The sequence below is a fragment of the Cetorhinus maximus genome, unplaced genomic scaffold, assembly GCF_964194155.1.
Source record: "Cetorhinus maximus unplaced genomic scaffold, sCetMax3.hap1.1 HAP1_SCAFFOLD_1423, whole genome shotgun sequence".
Lineage (NCBI taxonomy): Eukaryota > Metazoa > Chordata > Chondrichthyes > Lamniformes > Cetorhinidae > Cetorhinus > Cetorhinus maximus.
Window position 1 is genome coordinate 30,447 of NW_027597364.1, and position 18,571 is coordinate 49,017.

An 18,571-nucleotide genomic window follows, 5' to 3' on the forward strand; every position below is an offset into this window, starting at 1 on the left:
CCCCAACCCCGATAACCTAGGCTGACCTCCTCAACTCGTCTTCTTCAGACGCCGGCTTTCGTTCCCAGCGGTGGGCGCCTACCTGGGGCCTGGCGCTGCTGGGGCTGCTACAGGGGCTGGCGGACAACTCTACCCAGGTTGGAGCAGTAGTCATGCCCTGAGCCAATCAGTGCCCTGCGCAAACGCAGACTCTCTCTGCTAGGCAGGCAACCTTCTGGATGGATGGAATCCCAAATGACATTCTTTTGTCAATGGGGAGCGGTGTCGGCCGGGTACACAATGCCCTGTAAAACCCAGCCCTCCAACTATCTCTTTGTGACTTAGACGTGGCAAACCTGCCATGGGGACTGTGATTAGCCTTCCAGTAACTGAGCCAGATATTGCTTTTAGCTGAGAAATGGTTAATCACCCATGTTGTGTGAAAGCTGTAGGAGAAAATGAACCTTAATGGTTGAGATGTCAGAATGGTACAGCTTTAATGTGACGTGGGTGACTAACTGCAACTTTCTGAATTTGTTAGCGAGTAACATACGACCCAGTAGTCTGGAAATTCAGACAAACTCAGGCTGCGATTTATACAACTCATGCATTTCCTTCTGATAACTTTACAGAAACAATTATACAAAGCACAACACCAGACATTATAACAGGATCATCTTCAGAACCAACCACTGATAGGACAACTCTAACATCATCCACTGATGTGACAACTTCAACATCAACCACTGATGTGACAACTTCAACACCATCCACTGATGTGACAACTTCAACATCATCCACTGATGTGACAACTTCAACATCAACCGCTGATGTGACAACTTCAACATCAACCGCTGATGTGACAACTTCAACACCAACCGCTGATGTGACAACTTCAACACCAACCACTGATGTGACAACTTCAACACCAACCACTGATGTGACAACTTCAACATCAACCACTGATGTGACAACTTCAACATCAACCACTGATGTGACAACTTCAACATCAACCACTGATGTGACAACTTCAACATCAACCACTGATGTGACAACTTCAACATCAACCGCTGATGTGACAACTTCAACATCAACCGCTGATGTGACAACTTCAACACCAACCGCTGATGTGACAACTTCAACACCAACCGCTGATGTGACAACTTCAACATCAACCGCTGATGTGACAACTTCAACATCAACCGCTGATGTGACAACTTCAACATCAACCGCTGATGTGACAACTTCAACATCAACCGCTGATGTGACAACTTCAACACCAACCGCTGATGTGACAACTTCAACACCAACCACTGATGTGACAACTTCAACATCAACCACTGATGTGACAACTTCAACATCAACCACTGATGTGACAACTCCAACATCATCCACTGATGTGACAACTTCAACATCAACCACTGATGTGACAACTTCAACATCAACCACTGATGTGACAACTCCAACACCAACCACTGATGTGACAACTTCAACATCAACCGCTGATGTGACAACTTCAACATCAACCACTGATGTGACAACTTCAACATCATCCACTGATGTGACAACTTCAGGTCTGTAACTTGAATGGTTGGTAATTTGTCATCATGAATTTGTGATGAGTAAGTTTTTGTCAATATATTTTCTGGTGGGTAATTGGCGTTTGAATGGTCAGTTTTTTGAGATCACTAACTTGAGTGGCTGGTAATATTTACAATTCTTTTTTACTTTTTAGAAACAACACCACCGACCCCTCCAGGTACGTTCTATGTGCAAAACACATAATAGACAATAATAACCAGGCCAACCCTTTCAGACAATCTGTGGAGCTCCTAGTAATCTCATCAGCTCAATCACTCAACAGCCTTCAGCTGCAGTCTAAGGAATTGGGTGATGGAGAATATTTAGGGGCCATGACTCACCCTGACTTATGGTCCTGAATTTGTTTAAATTTCCAGTTGAGGATTTGGAGCTATACAGGTCGCAAGGTTCCAGATTTGACCGAACACCTGCTCTGTTGGTAGGACATTTGAATGGGCTGCAATTGGCCTCAGTGTCCTTCAATAGGGGAGGTGCCAACGTAGTGGATCTGAAAGCTGACTTTCGTAATGAAGCTCCCAGGATTTCGACCCAGCGACAGTGAAGGAACGGCCGATATCTTTCCAAGTCAGGATGGTGTGTGGCTTGGAGGGGAACTTCCAGACCCATCTGGTTCACTAATGCCCCCTTTAGGGAAGGAAATCTACCGTCCTTACCCGGTCTGGCCTACACGTGACTCCAGACCCACACAGCGATGTGGGTGACTCTTAACTGCCCCTCTGACATGGTTGAGCGAGCACCACTCAGTTCGAGGGTAATTAGGGATGGGCAACAAACGCTGGTCTTGCCAGCAACGCCCACATCCCATGAAAAGAATAAGTAGGAAAAACGCAGGAGGTAGAATTTAAACAAAATAAGCAGGCCTCAGCGACTGATAACAGCTCTGCCACTTCTGTTGGGAAACGTCTATGTTTGGACAGCAATGGAGGACAGGATGGACTTTGGCTGTAATGTCCCCATCTCCCTTGGTCAGTGCCAATGCTCACAGCCTTGGCTCTCACATGAAGAATGGATACTTGTGTGACTTGCTGGATCCTGCCTAGCCCCATGAAGATATACCCTATCCTAGAGGAGGGGGACATTAGAGGAAATATAATGCACCAAGGACAGTTCCAAATGCACACCCACCACTCCCCCCCCAAAACCCAGTAATGGAGATCAATGGGTAATTAACCTCCCCTTGATGCTCAATGGCATTACCATCGCCAAATTCACCACTATCAACATCCTACCATTGACCAGAAACTGAACTGGACCAGCCATATAAATACTGTGGCTACAAGAGCAGGTCAGAGGCTGGGAATTCTGCAGAGAGTAACTCACCTCCTGACTCCCCAAAGCCTGTCCACCATCTACAAGGCACAAGTCAGGGGTGTGATGGAATGCTCCCCACTTGCCTGGATGAGTGCAGCTCCCACAACACTCAAGAAGCTCGACACCATCCAGGACAAAGCGCCCACTTGATTGGCACCCCATCCACAAACATTCACTCCCTCCACCACCGACGCACAGTAGCAGCAGTGTGTGTACCATCTACAAGATGCACTGCAGGAACTCACCAAGGCTCCTTAGACAGCACCTCCCAAACCCACGACCACTACCACCTAGAAGGACAAGGGCAGCAGACACATGGGGAACACCACCAGCTGGAAGTTCCCCTCCAAGCCACTCACCATCCTGACTTGGAAACATGTCGGCCGTTCCTTCACTGTCGCTGGGTCAAAATCCTGGAACTCCCTCCCTAACAGCACTGTGGGTGTACCTACACCACAGGGACTGCAGCGGCTCAAGAAGGCAGCTCACCATCACCTTCTCAAGGGGCAATTCGGGATGGCCAATAAATGCTGGGCCCAGCCAGCGAAGCTCACATCTAGTGAATGAATGAAAGAAGAGGTGGAGCGATTAAAATCGAGGATGCTCGAGTGTTCAGAATTGGAGGAGCACAGAGATCTCGGAGGGACATGGGGCTAAAGGAGATACAGAGATAGAGGGGGAGAGAGAGGGATAGATTGAGACCATGGAGGGATTTGAAAACGCGGCTGAGAATTCTAACATCGAGGCGTTGGGATCTAAATGTAGGTCAGTGAGCACAGAGGGTGATAGGCGAAGGGTGACAGGTCAGTGAGCACAGAGGGCGATAGGTGAAGGGTGATAGGTCAGTGAGCACAGAGGGTGATAGGTGAAGGGTGATAGGTCAGTGAGCACAGAGGGTGATAGGTGAAGGGTGACAGGTCAGTAAGCGCAGAGGGTGATAGGTGAAGGGTGACAGGTCAGTAAGCGCAGAGGGTGATAGGTGAAGGGTGATAGGTCAGTGAGCGCAGAGGGTGATAGGTGAAGGGTGACAGGTCAGTAAGCGCAGAGGGTGATAGGTGAAGGGTGATAGGTCAGTGAGCGCAGAGGGTGATAGGTGAAGGGTGACAGGTCAGTAAGCACAGAGAGTGATAGGTGAAGGGTGACAGGTCAGTAAGCGCAGAGGGTGATAGGTGAACAGGACTTTATGTGGATTAGGGGAGCAGAGTTTTGGATGACCTGAAGCCTGCCTGTGGAGGTTAGAATGTTGGAGAGCAGCCAGGAGTGCATTGGAATAGTCAAGTCTGGAGGAAACAAAGACTTCAGGTTTTACCTGCAGGTGGTGGTGGGTGGGGAGGTGTGGAATCAGGAACATAATTCATCTTTAACCATTTTCTCTTGACAGATGGATCCTGCGTTGTCTCCGGAGACCCTCACTATATAACCTTCGATAGCAGGCAGTTTACTTTCCTGGGGACCTGTACCTACACCCTGGCCAGGAACTGCCGGAGTAAGACAGGTAGGAAGAAAAGGAAGATAAATAAGCTGCAGTTCTGAAATGTTAAAAACAGCTCACAAACATCTACTAGTGGAAAAGCCAACCTGCTGAAGGGGCTACGTTCGAAATGTTAACCCTGGTTAACCTGCTCTAGTTATTTCCCTTCACGGATGTTAATGGGCCTGTGATTATTTCCAGCGGTAGCACTCTCGCCCCCTGAGACCGGCAGGTCGAGGGTTCACAACCCACTCCGGAAACTGGAGCGCAAAGCCCCAGGCTGACACTCCCGTCGGCGGTACTGAGGCAGTGCTGCATTGTCAGGCGCGTGCTGTCTTTTTTCGGAGTGGACGCTGGGGCCTCTCAGCCGTTTGTAAAATCTCTCTGGGGTCTATTTTGAAAGGAGAGCAGGGTGTTGGGGTTCGGTGGGGGGGGAAGGGGGAGAGCTCTCCCCGACGTGCTGAGCCAATATCGCATTGCTGTTGGCGGGATCTTGCTGTGCGCAGCTTGGCTGCCGCATTTCCCACATCACGATAATGACTGTGCTTGAAAAAAGTACTTCACTGGCTGGCCAGCACTTTGGGATGTCCTGAGGTCATGAAAGGCACCAAGTGAACACCACCCACTTGCATTTTTGTGCATGCACCTGTGTGTCTGTAAAATTCGATTGCTCAGCCTGTGTCTGTGTGTATGTGGGTGTGTCTGTCTGTGTGTGTGTGTCTGTCTGTGTGTGTGTGTCTGTCTGTGTGTTTATCTGTGTGCGTGTGTGTGTGTTTATCTGTGTGCGTGTGTGTGTGTCTGTCTGTGTGTGTCTGTCTGTGAGTGTGTGTGTGTCTGTCTGTGTGTCTGTCTGTGTGTGTGTCTGCGTGTGTGTGTCTGTGAGTGTGTGTCTGTCTGTGTGTGTATGTGTGTCTCTGTGTGTGTCTGTCTGTTTGTGTGTGTCTCTGTGTGTGTGCCTGTGTGTGTGTGTGTGTCTGTGAGTATGTGTCTGTCTGTGTGTATGTGTGTCTGTGTGTGTCTGTCTGTGTGTGTCTGTGAGTGTGTGTGTGTCTGTCTGTGTGTGTGTGTGTCTGTCTGTGTGTGTATGTGTCTGTGTGTGTGTGTGTCTGTCTGTGTGTGTGTGTCTGTGAGTGTGTGTGTGTCTGTCTGTGTGTATCTGTCTGTGTGTGTGTGTCTGTGTATGTGTCTATGTGTGTGTGTGGTGTAGATCTCTCAGTAATCGCTCTGTATCTGGTCAGTATGCTTTCCTCCTTTATATTGTTTGATGTTTTCTAGGACCCAGGTTCAGCATCGAAGGGAAGAATGAGGAGAGGAGCTTACCCGGAGCTACTTACCTGAGAAAAATTTACCTCACCATCGACAATATCACCATCACTCTGATGAAAAACAGGAGAATTCTGGTTGGTTTTCTTGGCTTCACCATTCGCTCCCACTGAGAACTTCACTGGGTTAAGTAGAAGTGACCACAAAGCTGTTGGGTTCTCATTTAAACCCATCTGGTTCACTCATGGCCCCTTTAGGGAAGGAAATCTGCCGTCCTTACCTGGTCTGGCCTACATGTGACTCCAGACCCACAGCAACGTGGTTGACTCTTAACTGCCCTCTGAAATTTCCCAGTTTGGCAATAATTTCTGCCCTTGGCAGAGAAACCCAAATCTGCAGAATTAATATGACATAAAGTTACACGGCAAATTGTTCGGGAACTTCAGGTACAGGTGCCATAAACAGCTGAACTGACCAGTGATGGTGGGAATGACCAGCTTAGGACTCATCTCCCCTGACTCTCAGAGCAACAAAGTACACACTTACCCTCACAACCCAATGGCCCAAGGAGATCAGGAGTAAGAGAGAACACAATCCTGTTCTCTCCCTCACTCTCCTGTTCTCTCCCTCACTCTCCTGTTCTCTCCCTCACTCTCCTGTTCTCCCCTCACTCTCCTGTTCTCTCCCTCACTCACCTGCTCTCTCCCTCACTCTCCTGTTCTCTCCCTCACTCTCCTGTTCTCTCCCTCACTCTCCTGTTCTCTCCCTCACTCTCCTGTTCTCTCCCTCACTCTCCTGCTCTCTCCCTCACTCTCCTGCTCTCTCCCTCACTCTCCTGTTCTCTCCCTCACTCTCCTGTTCTCTCCCTCACTCTCCTGCTCTCTCCCTCACTCTCCTGCTCTCTCTCTCACTCTCCTGTTCTCTCTCACTCTCCTGTTCTCTCTCCCTCACTCTCCGGTTCTCTCCCTCACTCTCCTGCTCTCTCCCTCACTCTCCTGCTCTCTCCCTCACTCTCCTGTTCTCTCCCTCACTCTCCTGTTCTCTCCCTCACTCTCCTGTTCTCTCCCTCACTCTCCTGCTCTCTCCCTCACTCTCCTGCTCTCTCCCTCACTCTCCTGTTCTCTCCCTCACTCTCCTGCTCTCTCCCTCACTCTCCTGCTCTCTCCCTCACTCTCCTGTTCTCTCCCTCACTCTCCTGTTCTCTCCCTCACTCTCCTGTTCTCTCTCTCACTCTCCTGTTCTCTCCCTCACTCTCCTGTTCTCTCTCTCACTCTCCTGTTCTCTCCCTCACTCTCCTGCTCTCTCCCTCACTCTCCTGTTCTCTCCATCACTCTCCTGTTCTCTCCCTCACTCTCCTGTTCTGTCCCTCACTCTCCTGTTCTCTCTCTCACTCTCCTGTTCTCTCCCTCACTCTCCTGCTCTCTCCCTCACTCTCCTGTTCTCTCCCTCTCTCTCCTGTTCTCTCCCTCACTCTCCTGTTCTCTCCCTCACTCTCCTGTTCTCTCTCACGCTCCTGTTCTCTCCCTCACTCTCCTGTTCTCTCGCTCACTCTCCTGTTCTCTCCCTCTCTCTCCTGTTCTCTCCCTCACTCTCCTGTTCTCTCCCTCACTCTCCTGTTCTCTCCCTCACTCTCCTGTTCTCTCTCTCTCACTCTCCTGTTCTCTCCCTCACTCTCCTGTTCTCTCCCTCACTCTCCTGTTCTCTACCTCACTCTCCTGTTCTCTCCCTCACTCTCCTGTTCTCTCCCTCACTCTCCTGTTCTCTCCCTCACTCTCCTGTTCTCTCCCTCACTCTCCTGTTGTCTCCCTCACTCTCCTGCTCTCTCCCTCACTCTCCTGTTCTCTCCCTCACTCTCCTGTTCTCTCTCTCACTCTCATGTTCTCTACCTCACTCTCCTGTTCTCTCCCTCACTCTCCTGTTATCTCCCTCACTCTCCTGTTCTCTCCCTCACTCTCCTGTTCTCTCCCTCACTCTCCTGTTCTCTCCCTCACTCTCCTGTTCTCTCTCTCACTCTCCTGCTCTCTCCCTCACTCTCCTGTTCTCTCCCTCACTCTACTGTTCTCTCTCACTCTCCTGTTCACCCTCACTCTCCTGTTCTCTCCCTCACTCTCCTGTTCTCTCCCTCACTCTCCTGTTCTCTCCCTCACTCTCCTGTTCTCTCTCACTCTCCTGTTCTCTCCCTCACTCTCCTGCTCTCTCCCTCACTCTCCTGTTCTCCCTCACTCTCCTGTTCTCCCTCACTCTCCTGTTCTCTCCCTCACTCTCCTGTTCTATCCCTCACTCTCCTGTTCTATCCCTCACTCTCCTGTTCTCTCCCTCACTCTCCTGTTCTCTCCCTCACTCTCCTGTTCTCTCTCTCACTCTCCTGTTCTCTCTCCCTCACTCTCCTGTTCTCTCCCTCACTCTCCTGTTCTCTCCCTCACTCTCCTGTTCTCTCCCTCACTCTCCTGCTCTCTCCCTCACTCTCCTGTTCTCTCCCTCACTCTCCTGTTCTCTCTCACTCTCCTGTTCTCTCCCTCACTCTCCTGTTCTCTCTCTCACTCTCCTGCTCTCTCCCTCACTCTCCTGTTCTCTCCCTCACTCTCCTGTTCTCTCTCACTCTCCTGTTCTCTCCCTCACTCTCCTGCTCTCTCCCTCACTCTCCTGTTCTCTCCCTCACTCTCCTGTTCTCTCTCTCACTCTCCTGTTCTCTCTCACTCTCCTGCTCTCTCCCTCACTCTCCTGTTCTCTCCCTCACTCTCCTGTTCTCTCCCTCACTCTCCTGCTCTCTCCCTCACTCTCCTGTTCTCTCTCACTCTCCTGTTCTCTCCCTCACTCTCCTGCTCTCTCCCTCACTCTCCTGTTCTCCCTCACTCTCCTGTTCTCTCCCTCACTCTCCTGTTCTCTCCCTCACTCTCCTGTTCTCTCTCCCTCACTCTCCTGCTCTCTCCCTCACTCTCCTGCTCTCTCTCTCTCACTCTCCTGTTCTCTCTCCCTCACTCTCCTGTTCTCTCCCTCACTCTCCTGCTCTCTCCCTCACTCTCCTGTTCTCTCGCTCACTCTCCTGTTCTCTCTCTCACTCTCCTGTTCTCTCCCTCACTCTCCTGTTCTCTCCCTCACTCTCCTGTTCTCTCCCTCACTCTCCTGTTCTCTCCCTCACTCTCCTGCTCTCTCCCTCACTCTCCTGTTCTCTCCCTCACTCTCCTGTTCTCTCTCTCACTCTCCTGTTCTCTCCCTCACTCTCCTGTTCTCTCCCTCACTCTCCTGTTCTCTCTCTCACTCTCCTGTTCTCTCCCTCACTCTCCTGTTCACGCCCTCACTCTCCTGTTCTCTCTCTCACTCTCCTGTTCTCTCCCTCACTCTCCTGTTCTCTCTCTCACTCTCCTGTTATCTCCCTCACTCTCCTGTTCTCTCCCTCACTCTCCAGTACTTTCCCTCACTCTCCTGTTCTCTCCCTCACTCTCCTGTTCTCTCCCTCACTCTCCTGCTCTCTCCCTCACTCTCCTGTTCTCTCCCTCACTCTCCTGTTCTCTCTCACTCCCCTGTTCTCCCTCACTCTCCTGTTCTCTCCCTCACTCTCCTGTTCTCTCCCTCACTCTCCTGCTCTCTCCCTCACTCTCCTGTTCTCTCTCACTCTCCTGTTCTCTTCCTCACTCTCCTGCTCTCTCCCTCACTCTCCTGTTCTCCCTCACTCTCCTGTTCTCTCCCTCACTCTCCTGTTCTCTCCCTCACTCTCCTGTTCTCTCCCTCACTCTCCTGCTCTCTCCCTCACTCTCCTGTTCTCTCTCTCACTCTCCTGTTCTCTCTCCCTCACTCTCCTGTTCTCTCTCTCACTCTCCTGTTCTCTCCCTCACTCTCCTGCTCTCTCCCTCACTCTCCTGTTCTCTCCCTCTCTCTCCTGTTCTCTCCCTCACTCTCCTGTTCTCTCCCTCACTCTCCTGTTCTCTCTCACGCTCCTGTTCTCTCCCTCACTCTCCTGTTCTCTCGCTCACTCTCCTGTTCTCTCCCTCTCTCTCCTGTTCTCTCCCTCACTCTCCTGTTCTCTCCCTCACTCTCCTGTTCTCTCCCTCACTCTCCTGTTCTCTCTCTCTCACTCTCCTGTTCTCTCCCTCACTCTCCTGTTCTCTCCCTCACTCTCCTGTTCTCTACCTCACTCTCCTGTTCTCTCCCTCACTCTCCTGTTCTCTCCCTCACTCTCCTGTTCTCTCCCTCACTCTCCTGTTCTCTCCCTCACTCTCCTGTTGTCTCCCTCACTCTCCTGCTCTCTCCCTCACTCTCCTCTTCTCTCCCTCACTCTCCTGTTCTCTCTCTCACTCTCATGTTCTCTACCTCACTCTCCTGTTCTCTCCCTCACTCTCCTGTTATCTCCCTCACTCTCCTGTTCTCTCCCTCACTCTCCTGTTCTCTCCCTCACTCTCCTGTTCTCTCCCTCACTCTCCTGTTCTCTCTCTCACTCTCCTGCTCTCTCCCTCACTCTCCTGTTCTCTCCCTCACTCTACTGTTCTCTCTCACTCTCCTGTTCACCCTCACTCTCCTGTTCTCTCCCTCACTCTCCTGTTCTCTCCCTCACTCTCCTGTTCTCTCCCTCACTCTCCTGTTCTCTCTCACTCTCCTGTTCTCTCCCTCACTCTCCTGCTCTCTCCCTCACTCTCCTGTTCTCCCTCACTCTCCTGTTCTCCCTCACTCTCCTGTTCTCTCCCTCACTCTCCTGTTCTATCCCTCACTCTCCTGTTCTATCCCTCACTCTCCTGTTCTCTCCCTCACTCTCCTGTTCTCTCCCTCACTCTCCTGTTCTCTCTCTCACTCTCCTGTTCTCTCTCCCTCACTCTCCTGTTCTCTCCCTCACTCTCCTGTTCTCTCCCTCACTCTCCTGTTCTCTCCCTCACTCTCCTGCTCTCTCCCTCACTCTCCTGTTCTCTCCCTCACTCTCCTGTTCTCTCTCACTCTCCTGTTCTCTCCCTCACTCTCCTGTTCTCTCTCTCACTCTCCTGCTCTCTCCCTCACTCTCCTGTTCTCTCCTCCTGTTCTCTCGCTCACTCTCCTGTTCTCTCTCTCACTCTCCTGCTCTCTCCCTCACTCTCCTGTTCTCTCCCTCACTCTCCTGTTCTCCCTCACTCTCCTGTTCTCTCCCTCACTCTCCTGTTCTCTCTCTCACTCTCCTGTTCTCTCCCTCACTCTCCTGTTCTCTCTCTCACTCTCCTGTTCTCTCTCACTCTCCTGCTCTCTCCCTCACTCTCCTGTTCTCTCCCTCACTCTCCTGTTCTCTCCCTCACTCTCCTGCTCTCTCCCTCACTCTCCTGTTCTCTCTCACTCTCCTGTTCTCTCCCTCACTCTCCTGCTCTCTCCCTCACTCTCCTGTTCTCCCTCACTCTCCTGTTCTCTCCCTCACTCTCCTGTTCTCTCCCTCACTCTCCTGTTCTCTCTCCCTCACTCTCCTGCTCTCTCCCTCACTCTCCTGCTCTCTCTCCTCACTCTCCTGTTCTCTCTCCTCACTCTCCTGTTCTCTCCCTCACTCTCCTGTTCTCTCCCTCACTCTCCTGTTCTCTCTCTCACTCTCCTGTTCTCTCTCACTCTCCTGTTCTCTCCCTCACTCTCCTGTTCTCTCCCTCACTCTCCTGTTCTCTCCCTCACTCTCCTGTTCTCTCCCTCACTCTCCTGTTCTCCTCACTCTCCTGTTCTCTCTCACTCTCCTGTTCTCTCCCTCACTCTCCTCCTCTATCCCTCACTCTCCTGTTCTCTCTCGCTCTCCTGTTCTCTCCCTCACTCTCCTGTTCTCTCCCTCACTCTCCTGTTCTCCCTCACTCTCCTGTTCTCTCCCTCACTCTCCTGTTCTCTCCCTCACTCTCCTGTTCTCTCCCTCACTCTCCTGTTCTCTCCCTCACTCTCCTGTTCTCTCTCTCACTCTCCTGTTCTCTCCCTCACTCTCCTGTTCTCTCCCTCACTCTCCTGCTCTCTCCCTCACTCTCCTGTTCTCTCGCTCACTCTCCTGTTCTCTCTCTCACTCTCCTGCTCTCTCCCTCACTCTCCTGTTCTCTCTCACTCTCCTGTTCTCTTCCTCACTCTCCTGCTCTCTCCCTCACTCTCCTGTTCTCCCTCACTCTCCTGTTCTCTCCCTCACTCTCCTGTTCTCTCCCTCACTCTCCTGTTCTCTCCCTCACTCTCCTGCTCTCTCCCTCACTCTCCTGTTCTCTCCCTCACTCTCCTGTTCTCTCCCTCACTCTCCTGTTCTCTCCCTCACTCTCCTGTTCTCTCCCTCACTCTCCTGTTCTCTCCCTCACTCTCCTGTTCTCTCCCTCACTCTCCTGTTCTCTCCCTCACTTTCCTGTTCTCTCCCTCACTCTCCTGCTCTCTCCCTCACTCTCCTGTTCTCTCCCTCACTCTCCTGTTCTCTCTCTCACTCTCCTGTTCTCTCTCACTCTCCTGTTCTCTCCCTCACTCTCCTGTTCTCTCCCTCACTCTCCTGTTCTCTCCCTCACTCTCCTGTTCTCTCCCTCACTCTCCTGTTCTCTCCCTCACTCTCCTGTTCTCTCTCTCACTCTCCTGTTCTCTCTCACTCTCCTGTTCTCTCCCTCACTCTCCTCCTCTATCCCTCACTCTCCTGTTCTCTCTCGCTCTCCTGTTCTCTCCCTCACTCTCCTTTTCTCTCCCTCACTCTCCTGTTCTCCCTCACTCTCCTGTTCTCTCCCTCACTCTCCTGTTCTCTCCCTCACTCTCCTGTTCTCTCCCTCACTCTCCTGTTCTCTCCCTCACTCTCCTGTTCTCTCTCTCACTCTCCTGTTCTCTCCTCACTCTCCTGTTCTCTCCCTCACTCTCCTGCTCTCTCCCTCACTCTCCTGTTCTCTCGCTCACTCTCCTGTTCTCTCTCTCACTCTCCTGCTCTCTCCCTCATCTCCTGTTCTCTCCCTCACTCTCCTGTTCTCCCTCACTCTCCTGTTCTCTCCCTCACTCTCCTGTTCTCTCTCTCACTCTCCTGTTCTCTCCCTCACTCTCCTGTTCTCTCTCTCACTCTCCTGTTCTCTCTCACTCTCCTGCTCTCTCCCTCACTCTCCTGTTCTCTCCCTCACTCTCCTGTTCTCTCCCTCACTCTCCTGCTCTCTCCCTCACTCTCCTGTTCTCTCTCACTCTCCTGTTCTCTCCCTCACTCTCCTGCTCTCTCCCTCACTCTCCTGTTCTCCCTCACTCTCCTGTTCTCTCCCTCACTCTCCTGTTCTCTCCCTCACTCTCCTGTTCTCTGTCCCTCACTCTCCTGCTCTCTCCCTCACTCTCCTGCTCTCTCTCTCTCACTCTCCTGTTCTCTCTCCCTCACTCTCCTGTTCTCTCCCTCACTCTCCTGTTCTCTCTCACTCTCCTGTTCTCTCTCTCACTCTCCTGTTCTCTCCCTCACTCTCCTGTTCTCTCCCTCACTCTCCTGTTCTCTCCCTCACTCCCCTGTTCTCTCCCTCACTCTCCTGTTCTCTCCCTCACTCTCCTGCTCTCTCTCACACTCTCCTGTTCTCTCCCTCACTCTCCTGTTCTCTCCCTCACTCTCCTGTTCTCTCCCTCACTCTCCTGCTCTCTCCTCACTCTCCTGTTCTCTCCCTCACTCTCCTGTTCTCTCTCTCGCTCTCCTGTTCTCTCCCTCACTCTCCTGTTCTCTCCCTCACCCTCCTGTTCTCTCCCTCACTCTCCTGCTCTCTCTCTCACTCTCCTGTTCTCTCCCTCACTCTCCTGTTCTCTCCCTCACTCTCCTGCTCTCTCCCTCACTCTCCTGTTCTCTCCTCACTCTCCTGTTCTCTCCCTCACTCTCCTGTTCTCTCCCTCACTCTCCTGTTCTCTCCCTCACTCTCCTGTTCTCTCTCACTCTCCTGTTCTCTCTCGTCTCCTGTTCTCTCCCTCACTCTCCTGTTCTCTCTCACTCTCCTGTTCTCTCCCTCACTCTCCTGTTCTCTCGCTGACTCTCCTGTTCTCTCTCACTCTCCTGTTCTCTCTCATTCTCCTGTTCTCTCCCTCACTCTCCTGTTCTCTCTCACTCTCCTGTTCTCTCCCTCACTCTCCTGTTCTCTCCCTCACTCTCCTGTTCTCTCTCACTCTCCTGTTCTCTCCCTCACTCTCCTGTTCTCTCCCTCACTCTCCTGTTCTCTCCTCACTCTCCTGTTCTCTCCCTCACTCTCCTGTTCTCTCCCTCACTCTCCTGTTCTCTCTCTCACTCTCCTGTTCTCTCCCTCACTCTCCTGTTCTCTCCCTCACTCTCCTGTTCTCTCTCTCCTCTCTCCCTCACTCTCCTGTTCTCCCTCACTCTCCTGTTCTCTCTCTCACTCTCCTGCTCTCTCCCTCACTCTCCTGTTCTCTCCCTCACTCTCCTGTTCTCTCTCACTCTCCTGCTCTCTCCCTCACTCTCCTGTTCTCTCCCTCACTCTCCTGCTCTCTCCCTCACTCTCCTGTTCTCTCTCCCTCACTCTCCTGCTCTCTCCCTCACTCTCCTGTTCTCTCCTTCACTCTCCTGCTCTCTACCTCACTCTCCTGTTCTCTCCCTCACTCTCCTGTTCTCTTCCTCACTCTCCTCTCTCCCTCACTCTCCTGTTCTCCCTCCCTCACTCTCCTGCTCTCTCCCTCCCTCTCCTGTTCTCTCCCACACTCTCCTGTTCTCTCCCTCACTCTCCTGTTCTCTCTCACTCTCCTGTTCTCTCTCAATCTCCTGTTCTCTCCCTCACTCTCCTGTTCTCTCTCACTCTCCTGTTCTCTCCCTCACTCTCCTGTTCTCTCTCACTCTCCTGTTCTCTCCCTCACTCTCCTGTTCTCTCTCTCACTCTCCTGTTCTCTCCCTCACTCTCCTGCTCTCTCCTCACTCTCCTGTTCTCTCTCACTCTCCTTTTCTCTCCCTCACTCTCCTGTTCTCTCTCTCACTCTCCTGTTCTCTCCCTCACTCTCCTGTTCTCTCCCTCACTCTCCTGTTCTCTCTAACTCTCCTGTTCTCTCTCACTCTCCTGTTCTCTCCCTCACTCTCCTGTTCTCTCTCACTCTCCTGTTCTCTCCCTCACTCTCCTGTTCTCTCGCTGACTCTCCTGTTCTCTCTCACTCTCCTGTTCTCTCTCACTCTCCTGTTCTCTCCCTCACTCTCCTGTTCTCTCTCACTCTCCTGTTCTCTCCCTCACTCTCCTGTTCTCTCTCACTCTCCTGTTCTCGCCCTCACTCTCCTGTTCTCTCCCTCACTCTCCTGTTCTCTGTCACTCTCCTGTTCTCTCTCTCACTCTCCTGTTCTCTCCCTCACTCTCCTCTTCTCTCTCTCACTCTCCTGTTCTCTCTCTCACTCTCCTGCTCTCTCCCTCACTCTCCTGTTCTCTCCCTCACTCTCCTGTTCTCTCTCTCACTCTCCAGCTCTCTCCCTCACTCTCCTGTTCTCTCCCTCACTCTCCAGTTCTCTCTCTCACTCTCCTGCTCTCTCCCTCACTCTCCTGTTCTCTCCCTCACTCTCCTGTTCTCTCTCTCACTCTCCTGCTCTCTCCCTCACTCTCCTGTTCTCTCCCTCACTCTCCTGCTCTCTCCCTCACTCTCCTGTTCTCTCCCTCACTCTCCTGCTCTCTACCTCACTCTCCTGTTCTCTCCCTCACTCTCCTGTTCTCTCCCTCACTCTTTTCTCTCTCCCTCACTCTCCTGTTCTCTCTCCCTCACTCTCCTGCTCTCTCCCTCCCTCTCCTGTTCTCTCCCTCACTCTCCTGTACTCTCCCTCACCCTCCTGTTCTCTCCCTCACTCTCCTGTTCTCTCTCACTCTCCTGTTCTCTCCCTCACTCTCCTGTTCTCTCCCTCATTCTCCTGTTCTCTCTCACTCTCCTGTTCTCTCCCTCACTCTCCTGTTCTCTCGCTGACTCTCCTGTTCTCTCTCACTCTCCTGTTCTCTCTCACTCTCCTGTTCTCTCCCTCAATCTCCTGTTCTCTCTCACTCTCCTGTTCTCTCCCTCACTCTCCTGTTCTCTCTCACTCTCCTGTTCTCTCCCTCACTCTCCTGTTCTCTCTCACTCTCCTGTTCTCTCCCTCACTCTCCTGTTCTCTCCCTCACTCTCCTGTTCTCTGTCACTCTCCTGTTCTCTCTCTCACTCTCCTGTTCTCTCCCTCACTCTCCTCTTCTCTCTCTCACTCTCCTGTTCTCTCTCTCACTCTCCTGCTCTCTCCCTCACTCTCCTGTTCTCTCCCTCACTCTCCTGTTCTCTCTCTCACTCTCCAGCTCTCTCCCTCACTCTCCTGTTCTCTCCCTCACTCTCCAGTTCTCTCTCTCACTCTCCTGCTCTCTCCCTCACTCTCCTGTTCTCTCCCTCACTCTCCTGTTCTCTCTCTCACTCTCCTGCTCTCTCCCTCACTCTCCTGTTCTCTCCCTCACTCTCCTGCTCTCTCCCTCACTCTCCTGTTCTCTCCCTCACTCTCCTGCTCTCTACCTCACTCTCCTGTTCTCTCCCTCACTCTCCTGTTCTCTCCCTCACTCTTTTCTCTCTCCCTCACTCTCCTGTTCTCTCTCCCTCACTCTCCTGCTCTCTCCCTCCCTCTCCTGTTCTCTCCCTCACTCTCCTGTTCTCTCCCTCACCCTCCTGTTCTCTCCCTCACTCTCCTGTTCTCTCTCACTCTCCTGTTCTCTCCCTCACTCTCCTGTTCTCTCCCTCACTCTCCTGTTCTCTCCGTCACTCTCCTGTTCTCTCTCTCACTCTCCTGTTCTCTCCCTCACTCTCCTGTTCTCTCTCGCTCTCCTGTTCTCTCCATCACTCTCCTGTTCTCTCCCTCACTCTCCTGTTCTCTCTCACTCTCCTGTTCTCTCCCTCACTCTCCTGTTCTCTCCCTCACTCTCCTGTTCTCTCCCTCACTCTCCTGTTCTCTCTCTCACTCTCCTGTTCTCTCCCTCACTCTCCTGCTCTCTCCCTCACTCTCCTGTTCTCTCCCTCACTCTCCTGTTCTCTCCCTCACTCTCCTGTTCTCTCCCTCACTCTCCTGCTCTCTCTCTCAATCTCCTGTCTCTCTCACTCTCCTGTTCTCTCCCTCACTCTCCTGTTCTCTCCCTCACTCTCCTGCTCTCTCCCTCACTCTCCTGTTCTCTCCCTCACTCTCCTGTTCTCTCCCTCACTCTCCTGTTCTCTCCCTCACTCTCCTGTTCTCTCTCTCACTCTCCTGTTCTCTCCCTCACTCTCCTGTTCTCTCCCTCACTCTCCTGTTCTCTCCCTCACTCTCCTGTTCTCTCCCTCACTCTCCTGTTCTCTCCCTCACTCTCCTGTTCTCTCCATCACTCTCCTGTTCTCTCCCTCACTCTCCTGTTCTCTCTCTCACTCTCCTGTTCTCTCCCTCACTCTCCTGTTCTCTCCCTCACTCTCGTGTTCTCTCCCTCACTCTCCTGTTCTCTCCCTCACTCTCCTGTTCTCTCTCTCACTCTCCTGTTCTCTCCCTCACTCTCCTGTTCTCTTCCTCACTCTCCTGTTCTCTCCTCACTCTCCTGCTCTCTCCCTCACTCTCCTGTTCTCTCCCTCACTCTCCTGTTCTCTCCCTCACTCTCCTGCTCTCTCCCTCACTCTCCTGTTCTCTCTCCCTCACTCTCCTGCTCTCTCCTCACTCTCCTGTTCTCTCCCTCACTCTCCTGCTCTCTCCCTCACTCTCCTGTTCTCTCCCTCACTCTCCTGTTCTCTCTCACTCTCCTGTTCTCTCCCTCACTCTCCTGTTCTCTCGCTCACTCTCCTGTTCTCTCTCACTCTCCTGTTCTCTCTCACTCTCCTGTTCTCTCCCTCACTCTCCTGTTCTCTCTCACTCTCCTGTTCTCTCCCTCACTCTCCTGTTCTCTCTCACTCTCCTGTTCTCTCCCTCACTCTCCTGTTCTCTCTCACTCTCCTGTTCTCTCCCTGACTCTCCTGTTCTCTCCCTCACTCTCCTGTTCTCTCCCTCACTCTCCTGTTCTCTCCCTCACTCTCCTGTTCTCTCCCTCACTCTCCTGTTCTCTCTCACTCTCCTGTTCTCTCTCTCACTCTCCTGTTCTCTCCCTCACTCTCCTGTTCTCTCTCTCACTCTCCTGCTCTCTCCCTCACTCTCCTGTTCTCTCCCTCACTCTCCTGTTCTCTCTCTCACTCTCCTGCTCTCTCCCTCACTCTCCTGTTCTCTCCCTCACTCTCCTGTTCTCTCTCACTCTCCTGCTCTCTCCCTCACTCTCCTGTTCTCTCCCTCACTCTCCTGTTCTCTCCCTCACTCTCCTGTTCTCTCTCTCACTCTCCTGCTCTCTCCCGCACTCTCCTGTTCTCTCCCTCACTCTCCTGTTCTCTCCCTCACTCTCCTGATCTCTCCCTCACTCTCCTGTTCTCTCCCTCACTCTCCTGTTCTCTCCCTCACTCTCCTGCTCTCTCTCTCACTCTCCTGTTCTCTCTCACTCTCCTGTTCTCTCCCTCACTCTCCTGTTCTCTCCCTCACTCTCCTGTTCTCTCCCTCACTCTCCTGTTCTCTCCCTCACTCTCCTGTTCTCTCTCTCACTCTCCTGTTCTCTCCCTCACTCTCCTGTTCTCTCCCTCACTCTCCTGTTCTCTCTCACTCTCCTGTTCTCTCTCACTCTCCTGTTCTCTCCCTCACTCTCCTGTTCTCTCTCACTCTCCTGTTCTCTCTCACTCTCCTGTTCTCTCCCTCACTCTCCTGTTCTCTCTCTCACTCTCCTGTTCTCTCCCTCACTCTCCTGCTCTCTCCCTCACTCTCCTGTTCTCTCTCACTCTCCTGTTCTCTCTCACTCTCCTGTTCTCTCCCTCACTCTCCTGTTCTCTCTCTCACTCTCCTGTCCTCTCCCTCACTCTCCTGTTCTCTCCCTCACTCTCCTGTTCTCTCTCACTCTCCTGTTCTCTCTCACTCTCCTGTTCTCTCCCTCACTCTCCTGTTCTCTCTCACTCTCCTGTTCTCTCCCTCACTCTCCTGTTCTCTCGCTCACTCTCCTTTTCTCTCTCACTCTCCTGTTCTCTCCCTCACTCTCCTGTTCTCTCCCTCAC

At 52.5% G+C, this 18,571-nt stretch overlaps 1 protein-coding gene across 1 annotated transcript in view; it reads left to right on the top strand.

Annotated features, from left to right (window-relative positions):
• Window positions 1–3,595: 3,595 nt before the first annotated feature.
• Window positions 3,596–18,571, top strand: part of LOC144676206 (zonadhesin-like) — a gene marked incomplete at its 3' end in the record, with an annotated part of 38,436 nt that continues 23,460 nt past the window's right edge. The window contains exons 1-3 of the mRNA XM_078536693.1: window positions 3,596–3,653; window positions 4,274–4,387; window positions 5,639–5,763. Of these exons, the coding sequence (XP_078392819.1) occupies window positions 3,596–3,653; window positions 4,274–4,387; window positions 5,639–5,763 (297 nt within the window). The remainder of the gene's footprint in view (window positions 3,654–4,273; window positions 4,388–5,638; window positions 5,764–18,571) is intronic.